Source organism: Acartia tonsa, chromosome 11 (assembly GCF_053477335.1).
Source record: "Acartia tonsa isolate MP-2025a chromosome 11, ASM5347733v1, whole genome shotgun sequence".
In the NCBI taxonomy this organism is placed as follows: Eukaryota; Metazoa; Arthropoda; class Copepoda; order Calanoida; family Acartiidae; genus Acartia; species Acartia tonsa.
Genome location: NC_137270.1, coordinates 2,978,548 through 3,003,101, shown reverse-complemented (window position 1 = coordinate 3,003,101; position 24,554 = coordinate 2,978,548). Strand labels below are relative to the sequence as shown.

At 37.6% G+C, this 24,554-nt stretch overlaps 1 protein-coding gene across 4 annotated transcripts in view; it reads right to left on the bottom strand.

The window, feature by feature from the left end:
* Grp170 (hypoxia up-regulated Grp170 co-chaperone protein) overlaps positions 1-24,554 on the bottom strand; it is a 29,767-nt gene that overhangs the window by 5,052 nt on the left and 161 nt on the right. For all 4 annotated transcript variants that reach the window (XR_013884387.1, XR_013884388.1, XM_080178099.1 and 1 more), the window contains exons 2-19: positions 24,380-24,426; positions 20,344-20,402; positions 19,549-19,676; positions 18,103-18,228; positions 13,349-13,448; positions 12,692-12,764; positions 12,128-12,252; positions 11,131-11,264; positions 9,093-9,186; positions 7,284-7,337; positions 6,518-6,603; positions 5,833-5,932; positions 5,285-5,401; positions 4,291-4,484; positions 3,102-3,243; positions 2,028-2,120; positions 1,452-1,556; positions 356-679 (exon numbers count right to left, since the gene is read on the bottom strand). Coding sequence is in view for 2 of the 4 variants with exons in the window: in XM_080178099.1 (XP_080034225.1) it covers positions 356-679; positions 1,452-1,556; positions 2,028-2,120; positions 3,102-3,243; positions 4,291-4,484; positions 5,285-5,401; positions 5,833-5,932; positions 6,518-6,603; positions 7,284-7,337; positions 9,093-9,186; positions 11,131-11,264; positions 12,128-12,252; positions 12,692-12,764; positions 13,349-13,448; positions 18,103-18,228; positions 19,549-19,676; positions 20,344-20,402; positions 24,380-24,426 (2,101 nt within the window). In the remaining 2 variants the exon portion in view is untranslated. The remainder of the gene's footprint in view (positions 1-355; positions 680-1,451; positions 1,557-2,027; positions 2,121-3,101; positions 3,244-4,290; positions 4,485-5,284; positions 5,402-5,832; positions 5,933-6,517; positions 6,604-7,283; positions 7,338-9,092; positions 9,187-11,130; positions 11,265-12,127; positions 12,253-12,691; positions 12,765-13,348; positions 13,449-18,102; positions 18,229-19,548; positions 19,677-20,343; positions 20,403-24,379; positions 24,427-24,554) is intronic.

The following is a 24,554-nucleotide window of genomic DNA, read 5'->3' as shown; positions in this document are numbered from 1 at the left end:
TAATAACAGCTGTATAACAAACTAACACTTTCCCCATAGAAATTATACATGTCACCCGGAGCATTTACAGACCAAAATAATTCTTGAAAGGTTAGGGGAATCTTCACAATCACAAAAATATCAACCGAGAAAATCATATTTTTCTCCATAGCGTTGAAGACGACATAGTTTGTTATAAACTTTTGGCATAACTTAGCTTCAATAAAGCTAGTTAAAAGGAGGTAAGAAAATCACATTTCCTAACAAATAGCGTTACTTATTGATTGACGGACGGACGGACATGCAAGTGAATTAAAGAGTAGCTTTGCTACTAATGAGAACAATCCAGTGTTAATAAAAAAGTAATAAATCCTACCTGATAAATCTTGTCCATGAGATCAAAATTGAGAGCCTGCAGCTCATTCAAAGCTGTCTCTCTGGCCTCCCTGTCCCTATCAGCCTGATCCAGGACATCCAGCTTGGCACGGGCGGCCTCCAGGAGCTCACTGGTCAGGGCAGGTAGGTCCTCCCTGACGATTTCCATGCCAAGGTCTTCCTTCAGGGTTTCAATCTTGGGCTTCTTGGGCTCCTTTTTCTTGTCTTTCTTTTTGTCGGCAGCGTCTTTTTTGGCATCTTTTTTCTTCTTATCATCCTTTTTCTTGTCAGCTCCATCAGCCTTTTCCCCATCCTTGGATTCTTCCTGAACAAAATTTTCAATGACCAAAAACAAACAATAGGAGTGAAGTACTGGAATGGAATGGGAAGTACTAAAGAAAGTAACTTTTGATAAAAAATTTCATTTTTATTTTCATCAATACGTTAGGTATCCATGCAATAAAATTGAAAATCATTCGAACCGATATCCTTATACTAAAGTAACAGGATGTTTGTGTGTGTGTCTGTGTGTTTGTTTGTACCGAAGGATCTTGCTAACCGCTGAAACGATCGGGTTCTCCTTAACAGGGTAGCTTCTCATAGGTCCCGGGAAGGTTTATAACTATTTTTTTGGGGGGGGGTAGGACACACCCAACCTCCCCAAAAAATGAAAAATACCCCTCCAAATTTTTTATTTTATTTATTTTTAAACCCCCCTCCAAAAAAAAAATTTAAAATTTTTTTAACTTAAATTAAAAATAAGGGGGGTGGGCACCCCCTCCAAGAAAAAAATTTTTCTTTTAAAATCTATATAAGAAATTGGGTTATAAAATTCGACTCTCCCCTCCTCAAGTGCCCCTAGAGGCCTCTAGTACTATCAAAAGTGATATATCTCAAGAATAGGATTTTTAAGTCTTGATATTTTTAAAACTACGTGTGGAAAATTGAAATTCGTCCAAATATATATATAGTTTAAACCATTGAAGAGGAAAAAATATGCAGTTCTTAAATGCATTTCGTGCAACTATCCCTTTGAAAACCCAACCATACAACAAATATAGACGGTCATAAAGTGCAGCTCCGCTGCAAATTCTTACCTCCTCATCAGGGTTGAAGAATGATGAGATGGTGTCCCCCAACTTGGCCCAGGTATCATCCTTGTCACCCTCCTTGGATTCCTCTTCAGCCTCCAGCTTCTCCTGGAGGTCATTCATCCTTTTTTTTTTAAATGCGGGAACGGATTATATTGCTTGTTTTCGAACCTCTAACGTCACAGTGCATAAGCAACTGAGTGATAAGTTATGTATTTTATAGCCAACTGCAAGATGTTGATTGTATGATTAATATCGTAAGTGATGCAGAAAGATTTCCTTAACAATGGCTATGTGTAAAGGATAACTAAAAGTGTTTTAACCGATTTTATTTTAATTCCAGTAACGCTTCGAAACTGATTAATGTCCGCTGGATTAGAACAAGTTCTCAGCTATATGTAAAAAATTATGTAAAGCATCGTATTTTAGACAATGCTCCACGTATTATAGATTTAAACCAGTTTTGCTAGACCCGAGGGTCCGAAGGCTGTCTATAATGCAGTGCAATAAATGACTATTCCTTAGGTAATTTTTAATAAATATGTAAAAAAATGCGCAAAATAAGAAAAGGATAAATCCCTGTTCTTCAACTGAGATGGTCTTCTCAAAAACTGACTCCACAGAGGTCAGGGATAGAATACCACTGTCGTCCAGGCTGAAGTGGGCCTTCACCCCCTGAATAAAACATTATTCGGGTATAGTCCCTGTTCGCCTCTTAAAGGGCGTTTCGTCGTATTTTCAAATTAGCTTTGATATGTTAATTTAGGTGAAGTAAGGTTAGGTGATTGCCCCACAGGGTTATGCAATTGGCCCCGCAGGGGCTAGAAATAGGGGAAAAGCTACATTGAAAATACGACGAAACGCCCCTTAAGAGGCGTTGCCACGAAAGGGAGTATACCCCATTATTCTTATACTAGCGGCTACGCCCCTAGAGGCCTCTAGTGCCACTTTAAATATTTTTTTTGTTCAAGTCTCTCAAATATTTTTAAAAAATTTTGATTTTTCATGATTTTTCATGGGAGGGTGGTGGTACCCTCCCCCAAAATAATTATAAACCTTCCCGGGACCTATGAGAAGCTACCCTGTTAAGGAGAGCCCGATTAATTCAGCGGTTAGTGAGATCCTTCGGTACAGACAGACAGACAGACAAACAGACAAACATCCTATTACTTTATTATAAGGATAAAAGTAACTAAATTGTTGCGAGTTTGTCTGTGGGTATTATTGTCTGTGTATTTCTGTCTGTTTGTAACGAAGGATCTCTCTAACCGCTAAACTGATATGGTTCTCATTTACAGTTAACCTTTTCATAGGTCCTGCGCAGATTCATAAAAATTTCATTCTCCCTCCAAAGAGAATTCGCCCCTATAAAGAAACCCTCAAAATTTTTAAAATATATTTTCTTTTAAAAAGCGATAGGAAGTTTGTTCTATTATATTAATTTAATTTTTATGTTTAACATTTATGTTAGAAATATGTGAGATAAACTTTAGTTTCTAGGGCAAATGTTGAGTGTAATATTAATTTCACCGTTAAATAAACTAATTCCTTATTTCTTGTTAATCCAATAAAATCTTAAAATAGACAAAAAGACACCCTGTTACTTTGTAATTAGTAAATATACACTGATCCTTCAGTATTCATGAACACTCATACCTTGGTTTCAATATTTTCCTTGGCATTATTCTGCAGGGCATCGGCCACACCCTTCACCAGGACGCTGGTGATGTTGGGAGATCCAAGTCTGGACACTTCGCTGGCTCCGAGATAATCCAGGTCGTTGTAGTTTACATAGAACCTTAATATGTAGATATTTTGATAGGTAAATTCGTTGTTTTCATTGGACGGCCATTTTACAATATTATTTTTCTGCAGGGACTTAGTGATAAGGCTAGGAAAGATTTGAAAGGTTTTTACTTGTAGTATTCTGTCTTTGAAAGCTGGCAGGGGTTGTAGTTTCTGCACAAGATTAATTTTTTTCCCGTGCTGGATTTTTTTTATTTTCCCCCCATCTTTTATTTCAAGGGAATAAAAATAAAATTGAAAAATATTTTCAGAACTCTTTAATTTATTCATATTATCCCCATATTCTTTTAGTTTTTCTTTCACCAAATAGGGGGAAAAAAGGGAAAAAATGCCTTCATTAATGTTCTCTTAATTTTTACATTTTCCCCAACAAATACATATTTTTAATTCACCCTCCTCCCCCCCCCCCTTATTAGGGTCAAATTTTCATTACAACCACCCTTGGAAGCTGGTTAATATAAGGACTATATATAAATGTAAACTTTATATTCAAATATCTCAACCTAACTATTGCAATGTTGATGCATTTTAAACAAGTACATTCTTGTGTACAATTCGATTATAACATCATTGGTAGAGCGAGGCATATAATAAAACCATTTTTAAAATCAACTAGAAGTCTAAAACTGACGAATATATGGCAATCCCTCTTCCGAAAAATAAATTGAAGTACCTAAACGCTACGGGTGTAGATTTTACGCGGCTGCTGCCAAGCCCTTAAAATCCCGAGGAGTTTGAAAATTTGTTTTTATACAGATGTAACCATTGGATGTAACTTTAATTCTACATTTAGATAGAGCGTTATACGCTATATTGTGTGACAGCGGCTATGCTGACTAGAGGCCTCTAGTGGCACTTTAATATTTTTTTATATTAAAAATATGTCTGTGTTGCGTTGAACTCTTTGTAAAATCGAGAAACGTAAAAAAGAAATTTTGTGATTTCTCGGTTCAGCGATTAGCGAGATCCTTCAGTACAGACAAACACACATCCTGATACTTTATTATAAGGATTAAGGAAAAATCATTGTTAATCTTACTTGAAATCCTGGACATGCTTATTAAAGGTCATAATCTTCTTCTGTGGGAACGGATTCATCTTGGAGAAGAGCGTCCTCCTCACCTTCTTGGTGCCCGCCCCATCCCCTGCGGGTTCCTCGCTAGGGTCCAGGGCGCGCTCAAAGTTGACATCGATGGGTAGCAGGACGGCCTCTTTGGTGATAAACTTCTTTACCTGTAAATCAATAAAATTATAAATTATAATCCTATTAAATAAAGTAATAACGTTTTTTTGGTCTGAATCTTAAGATTTCAATAACTACTGAATTGCATTTAATGAATCTTAACATGGGGGTCGGATGGTTTTACTCTATTTTCATGTCACTTTCTTTCCTATTAATAACAGGAACTAGTAAGGTTTTAGACTATATCTGCCACTTTTGCTGAGGCGTTTTATATTCTGAATTGTAAAGAATAGTTATTTCTCGCATCGTATTATAAACGGCTTTCCGCGGATATAGAATGTACAATTATAAGATTAAAACCAGTTTTTTAGCCCAGGAGTGCCGAAGGCGCGGGCTAAAAAAACTGGTTTAAATCTTATGATTGTACATTTTTATATTCGTAGAAAGCCGTTTATAATACGATGCTAGACATAGTTTTTTCTTATGGATGAGAACCGGTTCCTATCCACCGGATTCGAATGAAAACGAGAAAGAAATATATTACAGATCCCCTCATTGCATAACGCGAGGACTGCATGGAGAAAAAACCTTTTTAACACAAACAAACTACAATCCCAAATTAAAACTTAAAACTTGACAGTGATTAATCATTCAATGGAGGGAGGACAAATTGATTTAAATTCCTAAATGCTAACAAAATTACCCCTACTGCAGATTATAAAATATTGGTGGAAAAGTTTAGACACTGCTAGTTTGTATCAACCAATCAGGATTTAAATTTCACCGTCAATAGGTAATAGTTTTTTTATATAAAAATTTGGGACTTATAAGCTGTCCAATAAATTAACACCTTAAAGCCGCTGCTAAGATCAGCCGCTTTGTAAACGGCTCCCATAGCTGCGGATTCGTCGGTGTTCAAATTCTTGCCCAAGTCGGCATTGATGAATTGGGTCAACAGCTCTTGTACCTAAAACCGTAAATAATTATAACATTAAAATTTAAAGATAGAAATAAAAATTTCATTTGAAATGGGCGAAAATTAAATATTTTTGTTGTACACCAGTAAAACTTGTTTTTTGGTGTAACTAAAGAAAAATGGGTAGGAAGGGAAGAAATTTTCACTCAGAGAGGGAAGAAATTGGGCTAGTTATTGTAACAATCAATTCTACAAAAAATCACGAAACCTCTGGAAGTTAGCTGGGGGTATATCTTGTTTTTTTTTCATATAACTGAAGAGGGGTGGGTAAGAAGGGGAGGAAAAGGGGAAGGGGGTTGTGGGGAAATTTTCCTTTAGAATTGTTTGTCAAAATATCATTCCTTTTTCCCTGGACTTTTACAAAAATAAGTTCGTTAGAGGTTCAGATGCAATATGAGGGAAACCGCCATAAACTAATTTACCTTGGGTACCCTGCTGCCTCCGCCAACAAGGATGACTTGATCAATAGCAGACATGGACATGCCAGCAGCCTCCAGTGCGTTCTGGACAGGTACGGTTACTCTACAACAAATATTGTCTGTCAATATCAAGTGTTGGTAATCAGGGATCTAAAGGGATGAGACAATGGCCGATAAATTGAGGATTCATAAGATTACCCCTTCTGTAGATTAAAGTTTGTGGTTGAAACGTTTCGACACTAAACTTAATGAACCAATATATTATAATTCAATAAAAGTCCCCAAAGTTGTTAAGCCAATAATAAACAAGGACATGATAATCTAATGAAAGATCCAAATAATAATAGATCCTTACGACCAGACACGATAGAATAAAAAAGAATCTGTTTCCATTCCAATAGTCTTTATAGACAAATTCACTAAAAAAAACTTGTTTTCGTTATTTTCATAAATCTTTTTAAACCTTTAAAACTTAAGCTGATTAAACTGTGAATCTTGTTCTTATTTGTTTACAAACAAATAAGAGAAAATGTACAGAAGCAACGTTACTAGAATTATTATTCTATTATAGCTTTGAAACCGATTGATATCCACCGGATTTAAACGAGATCTCAGCCATACTGAAAAGTCATTCAATATCTACAGAAAGCTGTCTTTAATACTATGTGATAAAAAAATTTGTTCTTACCTGTCCCATGTATCAGCCATAATCTCCTCCAACTTATCTCTAGACATAGGAGTCTTAAAGTCAATATCTTCCATCACATTCTCAACCTAAAATATTGTTTATCTAAAAATCATCAAAGGGATAATTGCACGAAATGCATTTACTTGAATTTAATGAACTTCATACCTATTTTTTATGTTCATTAGTTTAAACTACATCTATCGGACATACCTATATTAAAAAGAATCTAAATTTTCTACCAATTTAAAAACTATAGGTAGTTTTAAAAATATCAAGACTTGAGAATCATATTTTTCAATATATGCAACTTACATGGCTGTCCTGTTTTCACAAAAACAGCATGATGACTATTTTGGTGGTCCCTGATTGATTGCTACTTATTGTAATAAAAAATAATGTTAGATGGTTTTCTTTTAACTGATGATTGCAATCAAACTCGTCAAATGCAGTTCATGGAACTAATCCTTTAATTTTTATCAGCTCATACAAACAACGAAATTAATTCGGAAAAAAATCGCAAAATCTATACGTGATTTTCAGCAGTCGTTGGGGGGCAACACTTAGTAGATTTGACGACCTTTTTATCTGCCCCCTAAATTTTATTTTAGATTTATTTCGCTTTTTTGATATAACCTATTTCTAATTTTAATTTATAACCATGATTAAAATAACATTTTGATAATCAATAAATCTAACCACCACAACACTACTTAGAGGGTCAAATGATAGCAAAATAATCTTTTATGTCAGAAAAGCAAAGCAGTACCTGTGCATAACAATCAGTGTTGGCAGATAAAATCAACTTAACGCGTTCAGCTTCCTAGAAATTTAAGAATAATATCGTTAAATAAATTAAGATTACAGATATACAGGGTGCGCCACATAAATCCGGACTTTTTTCAAACGGCCATAGCACCAAAACTACTTGACCAATCATGACGTTTGACCACACTATAAAAAGCATGAGTAATTACCTTTTTGCCCATGAAAATTTTTGGACGATGGAGGACGTACTCTCCGAGCTGGCAGCGCTTATGTTCAACCCTGGATTCTCGACTAGGGCCTACTAAATGTGACCTCAGCCCATCTGTAGGTGAGGTAGAGTTATACAACTTGCTGGGGATACTGTTAGATACATAAGTAAGACACTAGAAAAGACTAGAGCTCTCTATCTGAAATGGCTTGGCCGTAGTACTCCATTAAAGTGAAACGTGGAAGATTTTGAGGTGTCAAAAACGTCAAAAATCGTGAAAATTCGTGAAAATTTCTCGGTTCTCGACTACATGGGCCCATTTGTAACCTTAAAACTTGTTTTAGACTATGTGTTGCGATGATAACCCTAGCTTATTCTTCATGCCATTTCCAAAAAGGTATTAAACGTTGTTCTAGCTTAATTGTGGCCCAAATGAGAGCCGCCGTGTCGAAGGGAATCTTGAAAGATGGGTGAATTTGGATCCTGCAGTTACTCACGTCCCTAAGGAGATATGGCCTCCCAGCAGCCCCGATCTTCATCCAATTGACTTTTGGGCCTGGAGCGCCATTAAAGCACGAACCAATAGACGCGCCCATACCACAAAGACCTCCCTCATTGTCACTATGAAGGAGAACTTCGCCAGCTTGGTCAGGGACATGGTGACCAGGGTCTGGGGGCGGTTCAGGGGGCGGTTAGAGGCGGTGATTGAGGCTGGTGGCGATTTTATTGAATAATCTAATAGTCATATACCTAGTTGGCTTCCCAGTTTTTAAAATTCAATAAAATCTTTAAAATTGACAATTTTATGTTAATTTTTTTAAAAATAAGAAAAAGTCCGGATTTATGTGGCGCACCCTGTAATTCCTTATTTAAAAGTAACACGATGTGTGTGTGCCTGTCTGTCTGTGCTGAAGGATATAGCTAACCTCTGAACCGATCATATATTTCACCTTTACAATGCAGCTTCTCATAGGTCCTAAGAAGATTTTTAGTAGGGTTGGGCCGGATATCCGGTGTGGCCGGATATCCGGCCATTTTCAATATCCGGCCGGATATCCGGTTCTATAATTTTTTATACTTTACACCAAAAATCTCTGCTTTTTAAAATTTTAAATGGCTATAATTTTCTTATTATTGAAGCTAGAAGAACATTTTTTCTGAACAAGTTTAACTTTATGTAAATTTATATAAGATTTATGAAAAAATTTTTTTTTGCTACCTTAGTATCTGGTAATTTGGCCGGTTATCCGGCCGGATATCCGGTAATTTGGCCGGTTACCGGATATCCGGCGTTTAAAATCAGCCGGATATCCGGTATCCGGTATCCGGCCAAAAAAGTATCCGGCCCAACCCTAATTTTTAGATATCTTGAGTGAGGGGGTACCTACCTCCCAAGATAAATAGTTTAAAAATTATCCCCCATTCTTAAATTTTCTTTTCAAAATGGGGTGGCCGACTTTACCCCTCTCCTCGAGAACCTCTAGTGGCGTAGACACTAGTTTACTCGAAAACAAAACTGAGGTGAATTTCGGTCTCTCCAGAATATTCGAGTTAAAGGGTATCAAACACTTTGTTCAAGTCATAAAAACATGTTTTTATTACCTTAAGTAGTTTGCCCATAGCTCTGGGAACTTCTCTGACACTCTTGGACCCCTTCTTCATGGCGTCAAATTGGTCTGCTAGATATTCTCTCAATCTAGATAAAATATTCTACTATTATGAAGTAGTAAGATTTTTCTTGTCTTAAGCCAAAGATTTCAATGACTACTGGACTACTTTTATTGGCCATAAAATGGTTTTGGCCATTTCATTTCTTGGTTACAGTCTTAGGATGGTTTTAGTTATCTCTCTTCAATTACGGAAACCCAAAAGGGTAGGGACGCAGCCGCTAGTATCAAATAAACCTTTACAATTTCCACCACTCTCTAATCGTTCTATAACTTTAAGAACTATCATAAATAAGAAAAATAAGAAAAAAACAGAGGGTAAAAAATACCTATATTTAAAGGAAAAATGGTCAATTCTAAATCATAATTTATCAAATCTAATTAAGTAGTACAAATTGTTTATTTTATAATCTTTGTATCAAATTTCAAAATTACATTGATGATTTATTTAAAGTTAAATTAAATGTCAAAGATAAATATATAGTTCATAGAAAAACAAGGACAAAGAGGCGCAACAACAACAACCAATTAACAAGATATTTTTACAAAGAATTAGGAAAATGCCCTACACAGGGAAAAGGTAATGATATTCTGACAAACAATTCTAAAGGAAAATTTCCCCACAACCCCCTTCCCCTTTTCCTCCCCTTCTTATCCACCCCTCTTCACTTACATGAGAAAACAAAATATACTTCCAAATACTTTAAAAGGTTTTGTGATTTTTTTGTAGAATTGATTGTTACAATAGCTACCCCTGGTCCTACAGTGCGAATAAGGAATTTTTGGAGCTAATTAAAGAGAGTAAGTATATAACCCAATGAATGTGGGTCAGATATCAGACTAAATTAATAAATCGTCTTTTATCTATAATACAAAGTAGAACGATGTCTGTCTGTTTGTAACGAAGTATCTCTCTAACCGCTAAACCGATTGGGTTCTCCTCAGGGTTGTCATTTTGGGCAGGCGCTTTTGGGCGGGCGGTTTTGGGCCGCCCAATATATGGTCCTTTTGGGCAATCCCCTTTTAGGGGGTGAGAAAAAGGTGAGGGGGTTAAAAAAGCAAAACCCATTAACTAGCAAAAAATATGCGGTTCACTAAATTAAATTCAAATGCATTTCATGAAACTACCCCTTTGACTCTCCCCTCCTCAAGTACCCCTAGAGGCCTCTAGGGCCGTAGCCGCTAGTTAACTATACAAATTAGTAAGCTTTTTTGTATCTAGAGAAGGATTTCGCTAACTGCTGAACCGATATGGTTCTCCTTTCCAGTGGAGCTTTTATAGGTCCTGAGATGTTTTTAGGCTATTTTATATCCTTTCAATATGCTTTTTACATTTGCCCAAAAAGGGTGCCCAAAACAACTTTTGGGCGCCAAAAACACTTTTGGACAATTGGGCCGCCCAATATCAAAAAAAGTGCCCAATTCGACAACCCTGGTTCTCATTAACAATGTAGCTTCTTATAGGTCCGGGAAAGGTTTAACTATTTGGGGGGATGGTACAACCACCCTCCCCAGAGAAAACGACAAAAAAATGAAAAAAAATAGAAAAAACACCACCCTGCGGACAAATTAGCAATTAGCTAAAAACATAACTAACACCATCTATCGGCGAAAAAAATATTTTTGGTAAATAGCTGATTTCAAAATAGATTGAAAAGAAACAATTTTACGTGTCCCTAGAGGCCTCTAGGGGCGTAGCCGCTAGTTAGGACATAAAGCATCATACCAAAAATATTTATGACATAAATCTTACTCTACAAGAGTTCTATCTATAATGCAAAGTAAAACTTGTCTGAAGCTTAAAATCTTTAACCGCTTGACCAACTAGATTGTGCTTCTCAGGAAACAAACCAACTTGTTCTAAGCTATTTTCATGGGGGGAAAGAAACCTCCTTCCCTCATAAAATAGCCTGTAAGGGCGAAGCCACTAGTAGGCAAATAACAGGGACTAATAAATCCAGGAAATATAATACCTGAATGTAATTTCTGAGCCCCCGAGAGTGCGGTCATAGCCAACGCCGAGGATTTGGGCCTGGGGATTTGTCTCTGAGAATCCTTTCTCCTTGGTTTTAACGATCTGGTAGCCGACAATGCTGACAGTTGTATCCTTAAACAATAAATCTATTAATATAGATGTATAACCAAGACAACTACCTGGCCCCCTGTTGAGGACCTTCTTTGTCTGCTAGCAAATTGATTCCTGCTCTTTTGTAGCGATTGGCTGTGTTAATATTCCCGACGCTTTTGTTTTACCATATCTCGGTAATGAGACCTCGGGGTTGAGTCATACAGTTATCTAACCCTTTCATCCTATATTATTTTAGTCTAATCCTTACACAAACTTAATTTTAATATTGTCAAAACATGTATTAAACAGTAGCACAAGCAGTTAACCGTATAAGTTTCCAGTAAGATCTTATTAAGGTCCTATGACAAATGCAAGAGTGGGGCTTATTTGACATTCATATCTCAACCTAACCTAATCTGTATAGAAATACTTAATTAAAATAATATTTTAACACTCCTGCGTTTGTCCTGGAACCCTTATTAACGGCTAGAATGATAAGTCAACAATCTTAAGGGATCTTAATTTTTGTTTTACGAGAGTCTCTCAAGGGAGAGAATGTCAAGAAATAATTTTACCCCCACAATAAAGTCAAAGTTGACACTCACAGACAACCAACCCTTTGGTTACACGACCTTTGTTAGAAATCTAAAAAGTGTATATTAAGATATTGTGCCTCTTTTCAATAACCTTATACATTAATTGTCAGTTAGAACAAGGAATTAACCTCTATAATAATAAAGGAAAGAGTCAAACTTATCAGCACTGCATCCAAAATCTGGTATATTGCGAGGGGGAATGGCATTTCTTACTATCTCTGTCCCTTTCACAAATGCTACACTCAGAATTTTTAAAGAATCAAATTCTATGATAGAAAAATACACCCATCCTCCTGTTTTTTTTACCTGTGCACCCATATCATAAAGCATCAGGTTCTTGGCGGTGCCGTTGATCTCCTTACGACGGAACATGCCATAGTTGAGGGCCACGGCCATGGGCTCTGACATCAACTGTAGAACATTTAATCCTCCTTTAAACAATTTTTGTTGTAAATTATGTTTAATATGGATTGATGGTGTTTATTTATAGTTCACCCCTAGAGGTCTCTGAGGGCATTGAAAAAAAGCAACCCCCATCCCCCCACAATCTTTCAAATTTAATTACAAAAAATAGGACGTGACCAAGTATGGAAAAATAAAATTAAACACACCTTTTTATATTTTAGATTTAGAACCTAAGTATAGGTACATTCCCACCTACAAACCTTTCCTTAAAAGTTTTGATAGTATAGAACCAACCAATCAAAATAAAAGTACCCAAAGTTTTTCAGCCAAACTTTACGATTACGCGGTTATTAACATTGGGTAGTATATCCAAAATCCCCTCCCTTCCTGGTACAAGAGAAAAATTTTGTTTATAAAATTCTAAATGATAAAACGAAAAATCTTCCAAAACAAAAAAATACTCACCTAATTGTACAGCATCAATAAGTGCCAATCTTTCGGCTTGATTGAAATATACTGGAACTGTGACTACCACGTCCTAAATAAAAATCATTTTGATTAGTAACCAAAAATAAGTTAAAATATATAGGCATACATATGGTATATATATAACTAAAAGGGGTAGTTTCACGAAAGGCATTTGAACTTGATTTAGTGAACCGCATATTTTTTCCTGGTTAATTGGTTAAACTACATTTATATGGCATATATTTGAAAGAATTTTAATTTTCTACCACGTAGTTTTCAAAATATAAGACTTTAAAATTGTCTTTCTAAATTGAATATATCACAAAAAGACGATTTTAAAGTCTTGATATTTTAAAACTACGTGATAGAAAATTGAAATTCTTTCAAATATATGCCATATAAATATAGTTTAACCCTTTAAATAGCAAAAAATTTGCGGTTCACTAAATTAAGTTTAAATGCATTTCGTGAAACTACCCCTTTGAAATCTAAACAATTAAAAATACAAGTTTTAGTTGGCCCGAGCCTTCGGTCGAAGGGGCTAACAAAACTGGCTTTAAATCTTACAATTTTCCATTTTAATATCCGCGGAAAGCAGTCTATTATACGATCCGATAAATAACTTATAAATTAACCCCAAATATTTGAAGGTACCTTAATTTTTTGGTCAGCATAAACTTCGGCCTGATTTTTGGCATGAGAGAAAATCATAGCTAACAGCTCTTCAATTGTGTAAACAATGTCTTCACTGGTCCTGAAATAACAAGAAATATTAGGATGAAAATGTTCTCTGTAATTTCTATCTAATAATACAAAGTAGCTTGATGTCTGTCTGTCTGTCTATCCGTCTGTACGTAACTTAATATCTCGGTAACCACTAAACCGATCGGATTCTACTCTTCAGGGTATATACCTATTGGGCCTGTGGTGGTTTTAAGCTATTTTCTTGGGGGGTGGGACACCCCCCCCCCCCCCCCCAACCCCCCCCCCCCAAAAAAAAGCCCCTAGAGGCTAGTGGCGAAGCCGCCAGTATATAAAAAAGTAACAAGATGTCTGTCTGTGAGTGTAATAATTAAAAAATATCGCTATCACTTAACCGATACAGTTTTCCTTCCAAAAAAAATCCCCCTCCCCCTAACCAGGAAAAAACAGAAGAAATAGATTTGAGGGGGAGCTGACTTCATACACCGTCCACCCCTACCATTTCGCATTCCGCTAGTACTTTGTTGTTGTTGTTTTGGCTGCTCATAGTCAGTTTCCGGTCCGGGTAGTCATCAGTGGGGTGAGGGGGGGGGGCGTGGGCTTATGGTGGGGGCTCTGGAGGGGGGCGTTGGAGGGGAGGAAGGCTGGTAAAACTTGGATGGGAGGAGAGGAAGGCAGCTACATGGGTGGGATTTTGCCAGAGGTCCATAGGAGTAAGATTTGTAGGATTATTTGGGCATGAAAAGAGGTGCTGGACTGTTTCTGGGGTAGGATTAACAGGACAGGATGGGCAGTTGGGGGTAAGAGAAGCGTTGATGGAATGGAGGTAGCTTTGGAGTTTAGGACAATAGTTGGATCTTAATTGGGAGAGGATGGTTCTGTAGTGCCTGGGGAGTTGGATTTCGGAGGGGTTGATGTCAGGGGGAGCTTGATTAAGGACAGGGTTAGGGGGGTAAGAATTTATGGCTTGGGTGACAGCTGAGGTGTGGAGTCTGGAGATTGTGGATTTGTAGTTTGTGGGAAGGAGGGTGTTGTCGGGGGAAAGAAAAGGTTGGAGAGTAGGAAGGAACATGGATTGAAGGGTGGATTTTTTGGATCTAGGGCCAGGGGGGGTTGTGACGTTGTGGAAGGATGGGTGGGAGGGGCGGAGGGAGGAGGCCAGGTATTGGGAACAAAGAAGGGAAAGGTGGTTCCGTACTGGTAGGATTTTGGTTTCTTGGTGGAGGTGGCTGATGGGAGATTTTTTAGTGGAACCAGTACAGATGCGGAGGGCTTGGTTTTGGAGGACTTGGAGTTTGTCAATGTTGTTTTTGGAGGTGTTAGGGAACCAAACAGGACAGGCATAGGTGGTGATGGGGCGGAGGAGGGTGTTGTAGGTGGTGAGGAGAGTCTCCTTCTGGTGGCCCCATTTGGTGCCAGCCAGACATTTGAGGATTCTAAGGCGGGAGGAAATTTTTGAGGAAATGGTGGAGACATGGGAACTGAAATTGAAAAAGGTGTCAAAGGTAACTCCAAGGATTTTAGGGGTTTTCTCAAGGGGAAGGGTGGAGCCGTTGATTTGGACTTGAGGATGGAGGTTGGATTGGTGCTTGCGGTCAGAAGTGAAGAGGGTGACAGTGGATTTGTTGGGAGCTATGGAGAGGCCGTTGGTGGAGGCCCAGTCAGCGATTGAGGAGAGGTGGGAGTTGATGGATTCAACTGACTGGGGGATGTTAGGGGAGGAGTGGAAGGAGTTAAGGTCGTCGGCATAGGAGGAGGTGTGGGCAGGGGGAATGTGGGGGGCATCTGCTATGTAGAAGTTGAAGAGGACTGGGGAGATAACAGAGCCTTGGGGGACGCCAGTGTGGACAATTTTAGGAGAGGCATTGGTGTTTTGATAGGAACAGAAAGCCATCCTGCCACGCAAGTAGCAGGATAGCCATCTAATGATGTTGGGATGAAGGTTGGAGGAGGAGATTTTTTGGAGAAGGAGGTGGATGGGAATGCAGTCAAATGCTTTGGAAAGGTCGATGGAGGCAACAGTTGTGCGGCTGGGGGGGAGGTTTTGATTGAAGCCATTGGCAATGGTGGTGGAAAGGTTGAGGAGGGAGGAGGTGGTGGAGTGGAGGGGTTTAAAGCCGTGTTGTGAGGGGTGGGTGGAGAGGGATTGTTTAAGGTAGGGGAGGAGTAGGCGTTCAAGGACTTTTGCTGCAGGACAGAGGAGGGAGATTGGGCGGTAGGAGGTGGAAAGGTCAGGGGGTTTACCAGGTTTGAGGAGGGCAATGATTTTGGATAGTTTCCAAATGGCAGGGATGTTGGCAGCGGAGATGGAGAGGTTGAAAAGTTTAGTGAGGTAGGAGATGCCATTTGGACCAAGGTGTTTAAGGTGAAGGATGTTAAGGTTGTCGGGGCCAAGTGCAGAGGAATTGGAGGAATTTTTAATTGCTTCAAGGACAAGGGCAGGGGTAAAAGGTTGGAAGTTTCTGTTGAGGTGGTTGCGGCGGCGGATTTTACGGATAATTTTTCTGGAGAAAGGGTTGGAAGTATGACGGGAGACAGAGGTGAATTGACTGGTGAAGGATTCGGCAATGTGGAGGTGGGAGGTGTGGACTTTGTTGTTGTTGAAGGAAATGGGTTGGTTGGAGGGAGGGGAGTTGTTTTTGCCGGAAAGGGACTTGAGGAGGGACCAGAATTTGGAAGGATTTGTTCTATGGTCGGATTTGGAAAGGGTTTCTTGCCATTTTTTGTTGGAATGTTGGTTTACTATTGAGGAGATTTGGTCATTAAGGATTTGAATTTGAGGATCATGGGGGTTGGTTTCTCTTAAGGAGTCTCTTTGCTGGATAAGGGGTTTAGCAGACTGAGGGAGGGTAGGGTTGGAATTTTTGATGAAGCCAGCAGGAACAGTATGTTTGGAGGCAGTTTGGAGGATTTGGCGGAAAGTGGCTTCACCTTGGGAGCAGGAGGAAGGGTCAGGAAGGTCTTCAAAAAGGGTTTCAGTTTCAAGGGTAAAGGTGTCCCAGTCTGCTTTATGGAAGTTGTGGAAGGTTTTGACAGGGCGGGGGGTTCTGGTGATTTCGGGAATGGAGAGGAGAATGGGAAGGTGATCAGAACGGAGGGTGGTAAGGGTGTGCCAGGAGAAATCAAGGGCAAGGTGGGCAGAGCATAAGGAAAGGTCAGGGGAGGTAGGTTGGCCATTGGGGGGAAGGCGGGTAGGGGAATCCTCGTTGAGGAGGCAAAGGCTGCTCTCATTGAGAGCTTCCAGCAGAGCCTCCCCACGATTCATGGCAGATTGGTCAAGGGTAATGGAGTTCCAGGCAGGGTTGTGGGCATTGAAGTCACCGACTAGGATAAGGTCATTTGGATTTTCAAAAAGGAGGTTAAAGTCAGGGGTGTATTGTGGGGGGCAGGAGGAGTGTGGGGGGAGGTAAAGGTTGATGATTTGTAGAGGGGAGCCATTGCGGGAAATTTGGATGCCATCAACCTCAAGGGGGCCATTGGAGAGGTGGTTGAGGTTAAGGTGTGTGAAGGGGATGTCTTCGGCAATGAGGAAGGCTATTCCTCCACCAGGTCGGTCTTGTCGATCCTTCCTGATGAAGTTATAGCCAGGGAGGGGTTTAGGATTGGATTTGCAGGAGAGTTTAGTTTCTTGGAGGCAGGTAATTGGGATGTTAAGGGTTGAAATAAGGTTGTGGAGTTCATCTTGGGTGGTAAGGAGACCATTACAGTTGAATTGGAGGATGAAAGGTTTACCAGGAGGTTTGCGGGGGGCAGGGGTGGGGGGAGGAGGGGGCGGGGGTGATTGAGGGTGTGGTGGTGATGGAGGTGCTGTTGGGGAAGGTGGGGGAGACGGGGAGTTGGGTGTGGAGGGTGAGGGAGGGGGGGAATTTTGGGGGGAACAGGAGGGGCATATCCAGAAGGGGGAGTAGTGGGTGGAGGATGGAAGGAGGGAACATTTGGGGTGGACCCATTGGAGGCAGGAGTTACATTGGAAGGAGCCAGTGGATTTTGTAACACCTAAGGAACAGATAGGGCATGGAAATTTGGGGCCACGGGATTTAGGTGGGGGTGTTGATTGTTGGGGGGAAATGGGTGAGAAGGGGGAAGGGGATGCAGAGATGCAGGGTGGACAGGACCAGTTAGAATTGTATTCAGATTTGGATGAGAGGAGGGAACATTTGGGATGAACCCAAAGTTGGCAGGAGTTACAGAGGAAGGCACCAGAGGAGCGGGTTATGTTGCGAGAGCAGGTAGAGCAAGGGTATTTGGGACCAGGATTTGGATGGATGTCGCCAGAGAGGATGAGGGGAGGAGGGGGGGTGATGTTGGATGTGGTTATGGAGGGTTGGAGTTGAAAGGCCTCCAAGGCCTCCAGAGCTGACAGGGGCTGACTTAAAAGCCCTTTAGGCCAGCCCCGTGGGGGAAACCCGGACGGGAGACATGGCTGTCAGAACAGGTGGTTTGGTGCAGGTTTGCCCGGGGGTGTACATCTTCTTCTCCTCCTCCCCGGATAGGTCCACTGCGGAAAAGCTTGCACCCTCGCTAGTACTTTAAAACTTTTTAATTAAAACCATTTTATAAAAGCTGTGCTCATGTTAGTAAAATTAAAAATAATGATAAACCAATTATCCCTAAAATAGTAACTTAACTCTACTAAAGTAGGAATTTTGTTTATCATAATTGGAAAGGGAGAAATCAATTTATAATATCCTTGGAGAACAACTTACCTGAACTGGACAGTGCCCCTCTCCGTGGCCTCTATCTTGTGATGGGGGAACCTGTCTGTGTACAGCTTCACCATGGGGTTGTCCACAGTCTTACCCACAAGGTCAAGTAGGTGGGAGAAACAATGCCTGAACAATAGTTGGATATATAACAGGGGTTTATATTCTGCACAAGATTCATTGTTTTCCCCCGCTGCAATTTTTTTTTATTTTTTTGCCCCTCTTTCAGTTTTTTCCAGCAAGGAAGGGGATAAAATAGAAAAATATTTTCAGAACTCTTTATTATATTCATATTTTGCCGGGCCCCGGCCACCTTCCACATATTTTTTAGTTTTTTTTTCACCAAAGAGGGGAAAAAAAAAGAAAAAAATGCTTGCAGTCCTCTTAATTTTTACATTTTTTTCCCCACAACCACATATTTTAATTTTTTTACACCCCTGATAAAACCAATGTGTAGACTTTAAGAGTATGTTATCAAATAGTTTCTAGTCAAGTAGGTGTCAGGTTCAAGTAAACCAAAGAGAAAGGGGACAATGGGCTGTTTATTACACTAGTCCCCAGAGTTTTATATTGACGTTGGTAGCTTAACAACTTTAGGGAGTTTAGTAAACTTTGATTGGTTGAGTGTTCAAACGTTTCAACCACTAATTTTAATCTATTGAAGGGGTGATTTTGTGTGTCATTGGGGATGTACATCAATTTATGGAACATTGTCTTATCCCTGAGTAAAAATCATACAAATTATCCAGAAGGTTTATTATTTAAAAAGTAAGGTGAAAGTAGTTGTTCATTAACATTCGAATAAGTACTATTAGCAGTCTAGAACTAAGGCTTATGTTAAGTTATGTTAACACAGAAATAATAGGCCAACAGAAAAAGCCAAATTATTTATGTAAGTTACATATTGATTATTTTTATTATTCATTAGATACACGTGTAAGTAAACTCTAAAATCAATATTTTTCATTGTCAATATAATCACACTAAACGAAAAATCCACTTGAAAGGAATAAATGTTAAATACGCTTAGGTATTACATTTGTATTTTTTTTAATAAAAAGATTTGAAAAAGGCGAAAGAGAGATTCAGTAATTATGCTTTTCCTGACTCTCTGAAGTTATGGAAGATCGCTAATTGAGTGAACATATCTATAGTATACAACCACCTCCCATCCTTTTTCAAAGACCTCTTTCGTCTGCTTCTAAATTCAATTATTTTTTTGCTGATTGGCTGTGTTAATATAAGCAACACCATATTGGTTGAATTCCAATGACCCAATAAAAAGGTTGCACAAGGCGGTTGCGATGGGGAGATACAGTTATTTAACCCTTTCTCCCTCTAGTGTTTTACTCTAATATTGAGTGTGTATTCAGCTAGAGTTAGAAAAATAATGCGACAAATGCAATAGACCAACAAACAGGCAAGTTAACAAAACAAAGATGAACTTACTTTGGAGACTTGACACACACGTTCATGGCATCGCTGCCAAACTTTCTCTCCCCATCCTTCATGCTCACCACCATGTTGGTCTTTCTTTTGGACTCGGGGTTCAACACGATCTCCATGGGCACACCAGGCTGAACAAATAGTAGGTAAATTCAATAGGATGAATCTTAACATCTTAACAATAAGCTGAGATAATCATATTTTCCTTACATCTGCTTTATGTACTGACTTATGTATGGACCAGGGGTGTATATTCTGCAAATTTGACCCTGGTGAGGAAGGGGTGGGGGGGGGGGGGAGGTTTAAAAAAAATACGTCGTTGGGGGGAAAAAAAGTAAAAATTAAGAGAAATGAAAGCATTTTTTCAATTTTTCTTCCCTCTTTGATGAAAAAAAAATAAAAGAATATGTGGGAGGGGGGATAATATGAATAAAATAAAGGGTTTTGAAAATATGTTTTTATTTTATCCCCTTCCTTGCTTAAAAAAACTAAGAGGGAAAAAAAAAAATTAAATGTTCCCGACAGTGGAAAAAATAATGCCACGGTCGTAGCGTTTATGCGTCTTGCGTCAGGTTGGAAGGGAGACGCAAATTTCAGACCCCAGATTTGGCGAATTGAGAAAAATTTATCTTTATATTATAGCGAATTAGATAATCTAGCAAGCATCGCTTTTATCTTATAGAGAAAAATAGTAAATCAAATAGCAAAAACTGAGATCTGAAATTTCCACCCTTCCAATATGACGCAAGACGCATGACCGCTACGACCGTGGCATTATTTTGTCCCCTATCATCTTACCGATACGACGGCTATTTTCATCCATTCACTCCCAACATCCACGCTCATAACCGCTAAACCTAAAATAAACAACATCAGTTTTTGATGAAAAAAAAACCTTGAACGACTGGAAATTATTTTTCAGGGTGGAATTTTTGCTGTATTAGAACCGGTTATAAGCTTTCTTGAAAATCCTGTATCTATATCTATCTGGCTAGCTTGAGCAAAGACTTCATCTTTACCATAGGCGATTTTTATTAAAGAAGGTGTTGTCCATCACCAAATTTATTATACTTTTTCTGGACCTATAAGAAGCTTCACTGTAAAGGAGATCCATATCAGTTCCGAACATACAGATAGACACTTGAACATTCTGCTACTTTTATTTAAGGATTTTGGACGATGAATAATATATTTCATCATATCAAAAGCCACGTCATGATAAAAGATAGTGAACGTGTCTTCTAATCAATGATTTTTACAAATATTAAGCTTACACGTTTCTACTTGAAAGCAAACTTAAGTTTTATTCTATTTGCAATATCTTAGTTCTATAATAAAAAAAACTAGTGGTTGCGCTCCTTGCATCTATGTATTCAATGGAATAATGAAAGTAGGAAAATAGCCTAAAACCCAACTAATATATAGGGATAAAATAGCATAAAACCATCCATGAACCTTTATAAGCTTCTATAAAATGGAGAACTTAATCGGATCATTACATATCAAAATCTAAAGCTACAGAGAAAAAAGCTTACTACTTCATAATATAGGATGAAAAAAAGTTTGCCTTCAGGAAGACATTCTTGAAAATGTTGTTAATAGATGTGGGGGGTTGTTTTAGGCTATTTTAATAAGGATGGGACACTCTAGGTTTGAAACTAAGCAAAAATTATTAGTCATTGATAAAGCTAGATCAAATAGTACTAATATATTTCAATAAATAACTGGGAAGTATCAAAGACTTTTTTACTCAGTGAATTTACCAACAATTTGAAACTTAATTTTTTGACTAAATAAAATGGGGCAATAGTTATTTCTCGCATCGTATTATAAACAGCTTTCCGCGGATATAGAATGTAAAATTATAAGATTGAAAACCAGTTTTTTTAGCCCCGAGATGTACATTTCTATATTCGTAGAAATGTACAATCATAATACGATGCTAAACAAGGTTTATTCGTATGGATGAGAACCGGTTCCTATCCACCGGATTCGAATAAATACGAGAAAATAATTTTCCACAATCAAAATATATCTCGCTAGTAGTGGTCTTTATTAAAAAATTATATTTGACTGGCCAAATGTTTTTTTAAAAATAAGCTAAGATGCCCTGGTAGCGTCCTTTTTAAGTTTTGTATAGAAAAATGTAAACGTAGCATAAACAGATGATTTTTATTATCACCTGTTGTTAAGTTAGCTAAAATATTTATGCGGGAGACTTTCATACCATGAAGCAAAAATATTTTATTAAAAAGATAGCAAAAATATGCATAAGTAAGCTAGGAGGGAGGAGAAATAGTGATGTTTATTACACTAGTCCCCAAAGTTTTATAATAACATTTTCTTATTCGCTGGCTTAACAACCTTGGGGACTTTCATTGAATTGTGATTGGTTGGTTCACTTAGTTATGTGTCCAAACGTTTTAATCTACAGAAGTGGTAATTTTGTGTATCATCATTAGGAATGTACACCAATTTATCGGCCATTGTCATATCCGCTTGTCCTTTAAATAATGTGATTTATCTTATAAGATCTAGTTTTTTTTACAAGTTATTTAAAATTTGGGAATTTTTCTTTAAAATAGCAGCTTCAACATTGATATCTAAATATCTAAATTAATTTTGAAGTATTTTAATGTTAAATTTATTTCATAATTAACTTTTTATAAATAAAAAATAAATAAAACAGTAAAAGTAGGAAAAAATGCATGGAAGAAATCGAAGGGAGGATAAAGAAAAGTGAATAAAAAAAGGTGCTTAATCATTGCTAGTTTTTACTTTAAGTAGAAAGTGTACTTTTATTTCAGCCAAAAATATTAGTTTTACCGCATTTTATGCTTCAATGCATACATCTTATATGCTTAAACTAGCGCCAATATTCTTCAAGGGGTAAGAAAGGAACCAAAAATATCCTAAAACCAAGTTAAAGGTATTAACAAAAAATCAAAGCTTCAAACAAAACAAAAAAGGATTTCTGCATTTAGCCTAAATTTCTGAAAGGGCATAAAAGACAACACTACCATTTTCAGAGACGTATGTAGTATGGATCCAGTAGGGTTTTAGGCTATTTTTTGTTTAGGAGAGGGGTAATCCTTCTAATAAAATCGTCTAGAAGGGGTCTAAAAAATTAATAGCTATATTTTTTATTTTCTTGCTTTAATGTATCAACACCTATCTACGTGGTCTTTTTAGATACTAGTAGAAATTAAAACAACTCTAGCTACAGGCTAACTAACGGTTGCTTTCACTTTTCAACTGGTTTACATATCAATATTATCTATATATACATTATACATGTTATAATATAAATTCTTACTCTTGTGGTTAATTTTTTGTATCAATTTCTCTTAGTCCCTGAATTTGTTTTATCCACCGAAATAAAATCTTTGTCAATTTAGGTTGCTAATAAGGAACTATTTATTGGTGAGTTCTTTCATCAAGTAATATTTTAACCTGCTATGAGTTACATTTCAGAGAACATGAAAGTTATAAATAAATCCATAATGAAACTAATGAAAATAATACATTTTCGCCATGTGAAGTACCAAACTTTTAATAGTTATTACAAAACTATTAATAGTTATTTCTCGCATCGTATTATAAACAGCTTTCCGCGGATACAGAATGTACAATTATAACATTATAACCAGTTTTTAAGCCCCGAGATGCCGAAAGCACGGGCTAAAACTGGTTTTAATCTTCCGATTGTACATTCTTATATTCGTAGAAAACTGGATATAATACGATGCTAGACAAAGTTTTTTCGTATGGTTAAGAACCGGTTCCTATCCACCGGAATCGAATGAATACAAGAAATATTAATACTTTAGGCTTATCAGAAACAATCTAGATATCCTTATCTTCAGAATCTATAAGCGAAAATAGCTTTCATATGCCATTTCAATTTGTTACTAAAGTTACTAAACTCATAGCGGCTTCGTCTAAAATTTTTTTTAATGTCTGCTTTTCCCAGAGTTAGTCTCAGCCCCTTAAAAATAGCTTAAACCCATCTTAGGACCAATATGGATAGTTCCCGATCGGTTCAGTGGTGAATGAGATCCTATGAGACGAACAATTTACTTAGACAATCATCCTGCAAGTTTCAAGATAAACGGGAGAGTTTAACAACTATTTAGAATAAGAGACGAACCGATTTAAAAAATCTATAAAATTTTTAACAGTAGTATACATTAGGAGTCTCTTATATGATTACATTATATTTATAAGTTCAATGACATTAGTATATAGACGTGTCAGAAATATAGAGAACTTTGTAGAATATAAAATAATTTCTCGTATTCATTCGAATCCGATGAATAGGAACCGGTTCTCATCCATACGAAAAAACTATATCTAGCATCAAATTATATCCCGCTTTCTACGAATATAAAAATGTAAATCATAAGATTAAAACCAGTTTTTTTAGCACTCGGGGCTAAAAAACTGGTTTTAATCTCATAATTGTACATTCTATATCCGCGGAAAACAGTTTATAATACGATGCGAGAAATAACTATTCCAGTACCTATGGCTTCAAAAACTATTACTATACGGTGGATTAGAACAGTTTCTTAGCCATACTAAAAACTCAAATAACATCAAAATAGACTTGCAACCAAACTTTTTAAATGAACTTCATGCAACTATCCCTTTAGTTCAGAAAAACATTCAAAACATACTGAATTTCCAATAATTGAAAGCTACAAGTACTAAAATTTATGACCATAACGCAAAAATCAAATAAAAACTGGATTTTTTTTAGATGCTAAATATCAACTGACGAACGAACAAACACCGTATTGAGTAGCGACGCTTTTAAATACATTTTTCTTACCTAAAGCCGTTGAGGCAAGGCTCAAAAGCCCAACTAATATCAACCCTGTCAATAATACGATCTTTCATTTTCTCATTCCATTAATACAGGTCTACTTTAAAAATCCTTAGAAAAATCCGCCAAAAACTTGGAAGATTTTTTTACCAAAGTTTGAAACCTAAAACTGTATAAAATT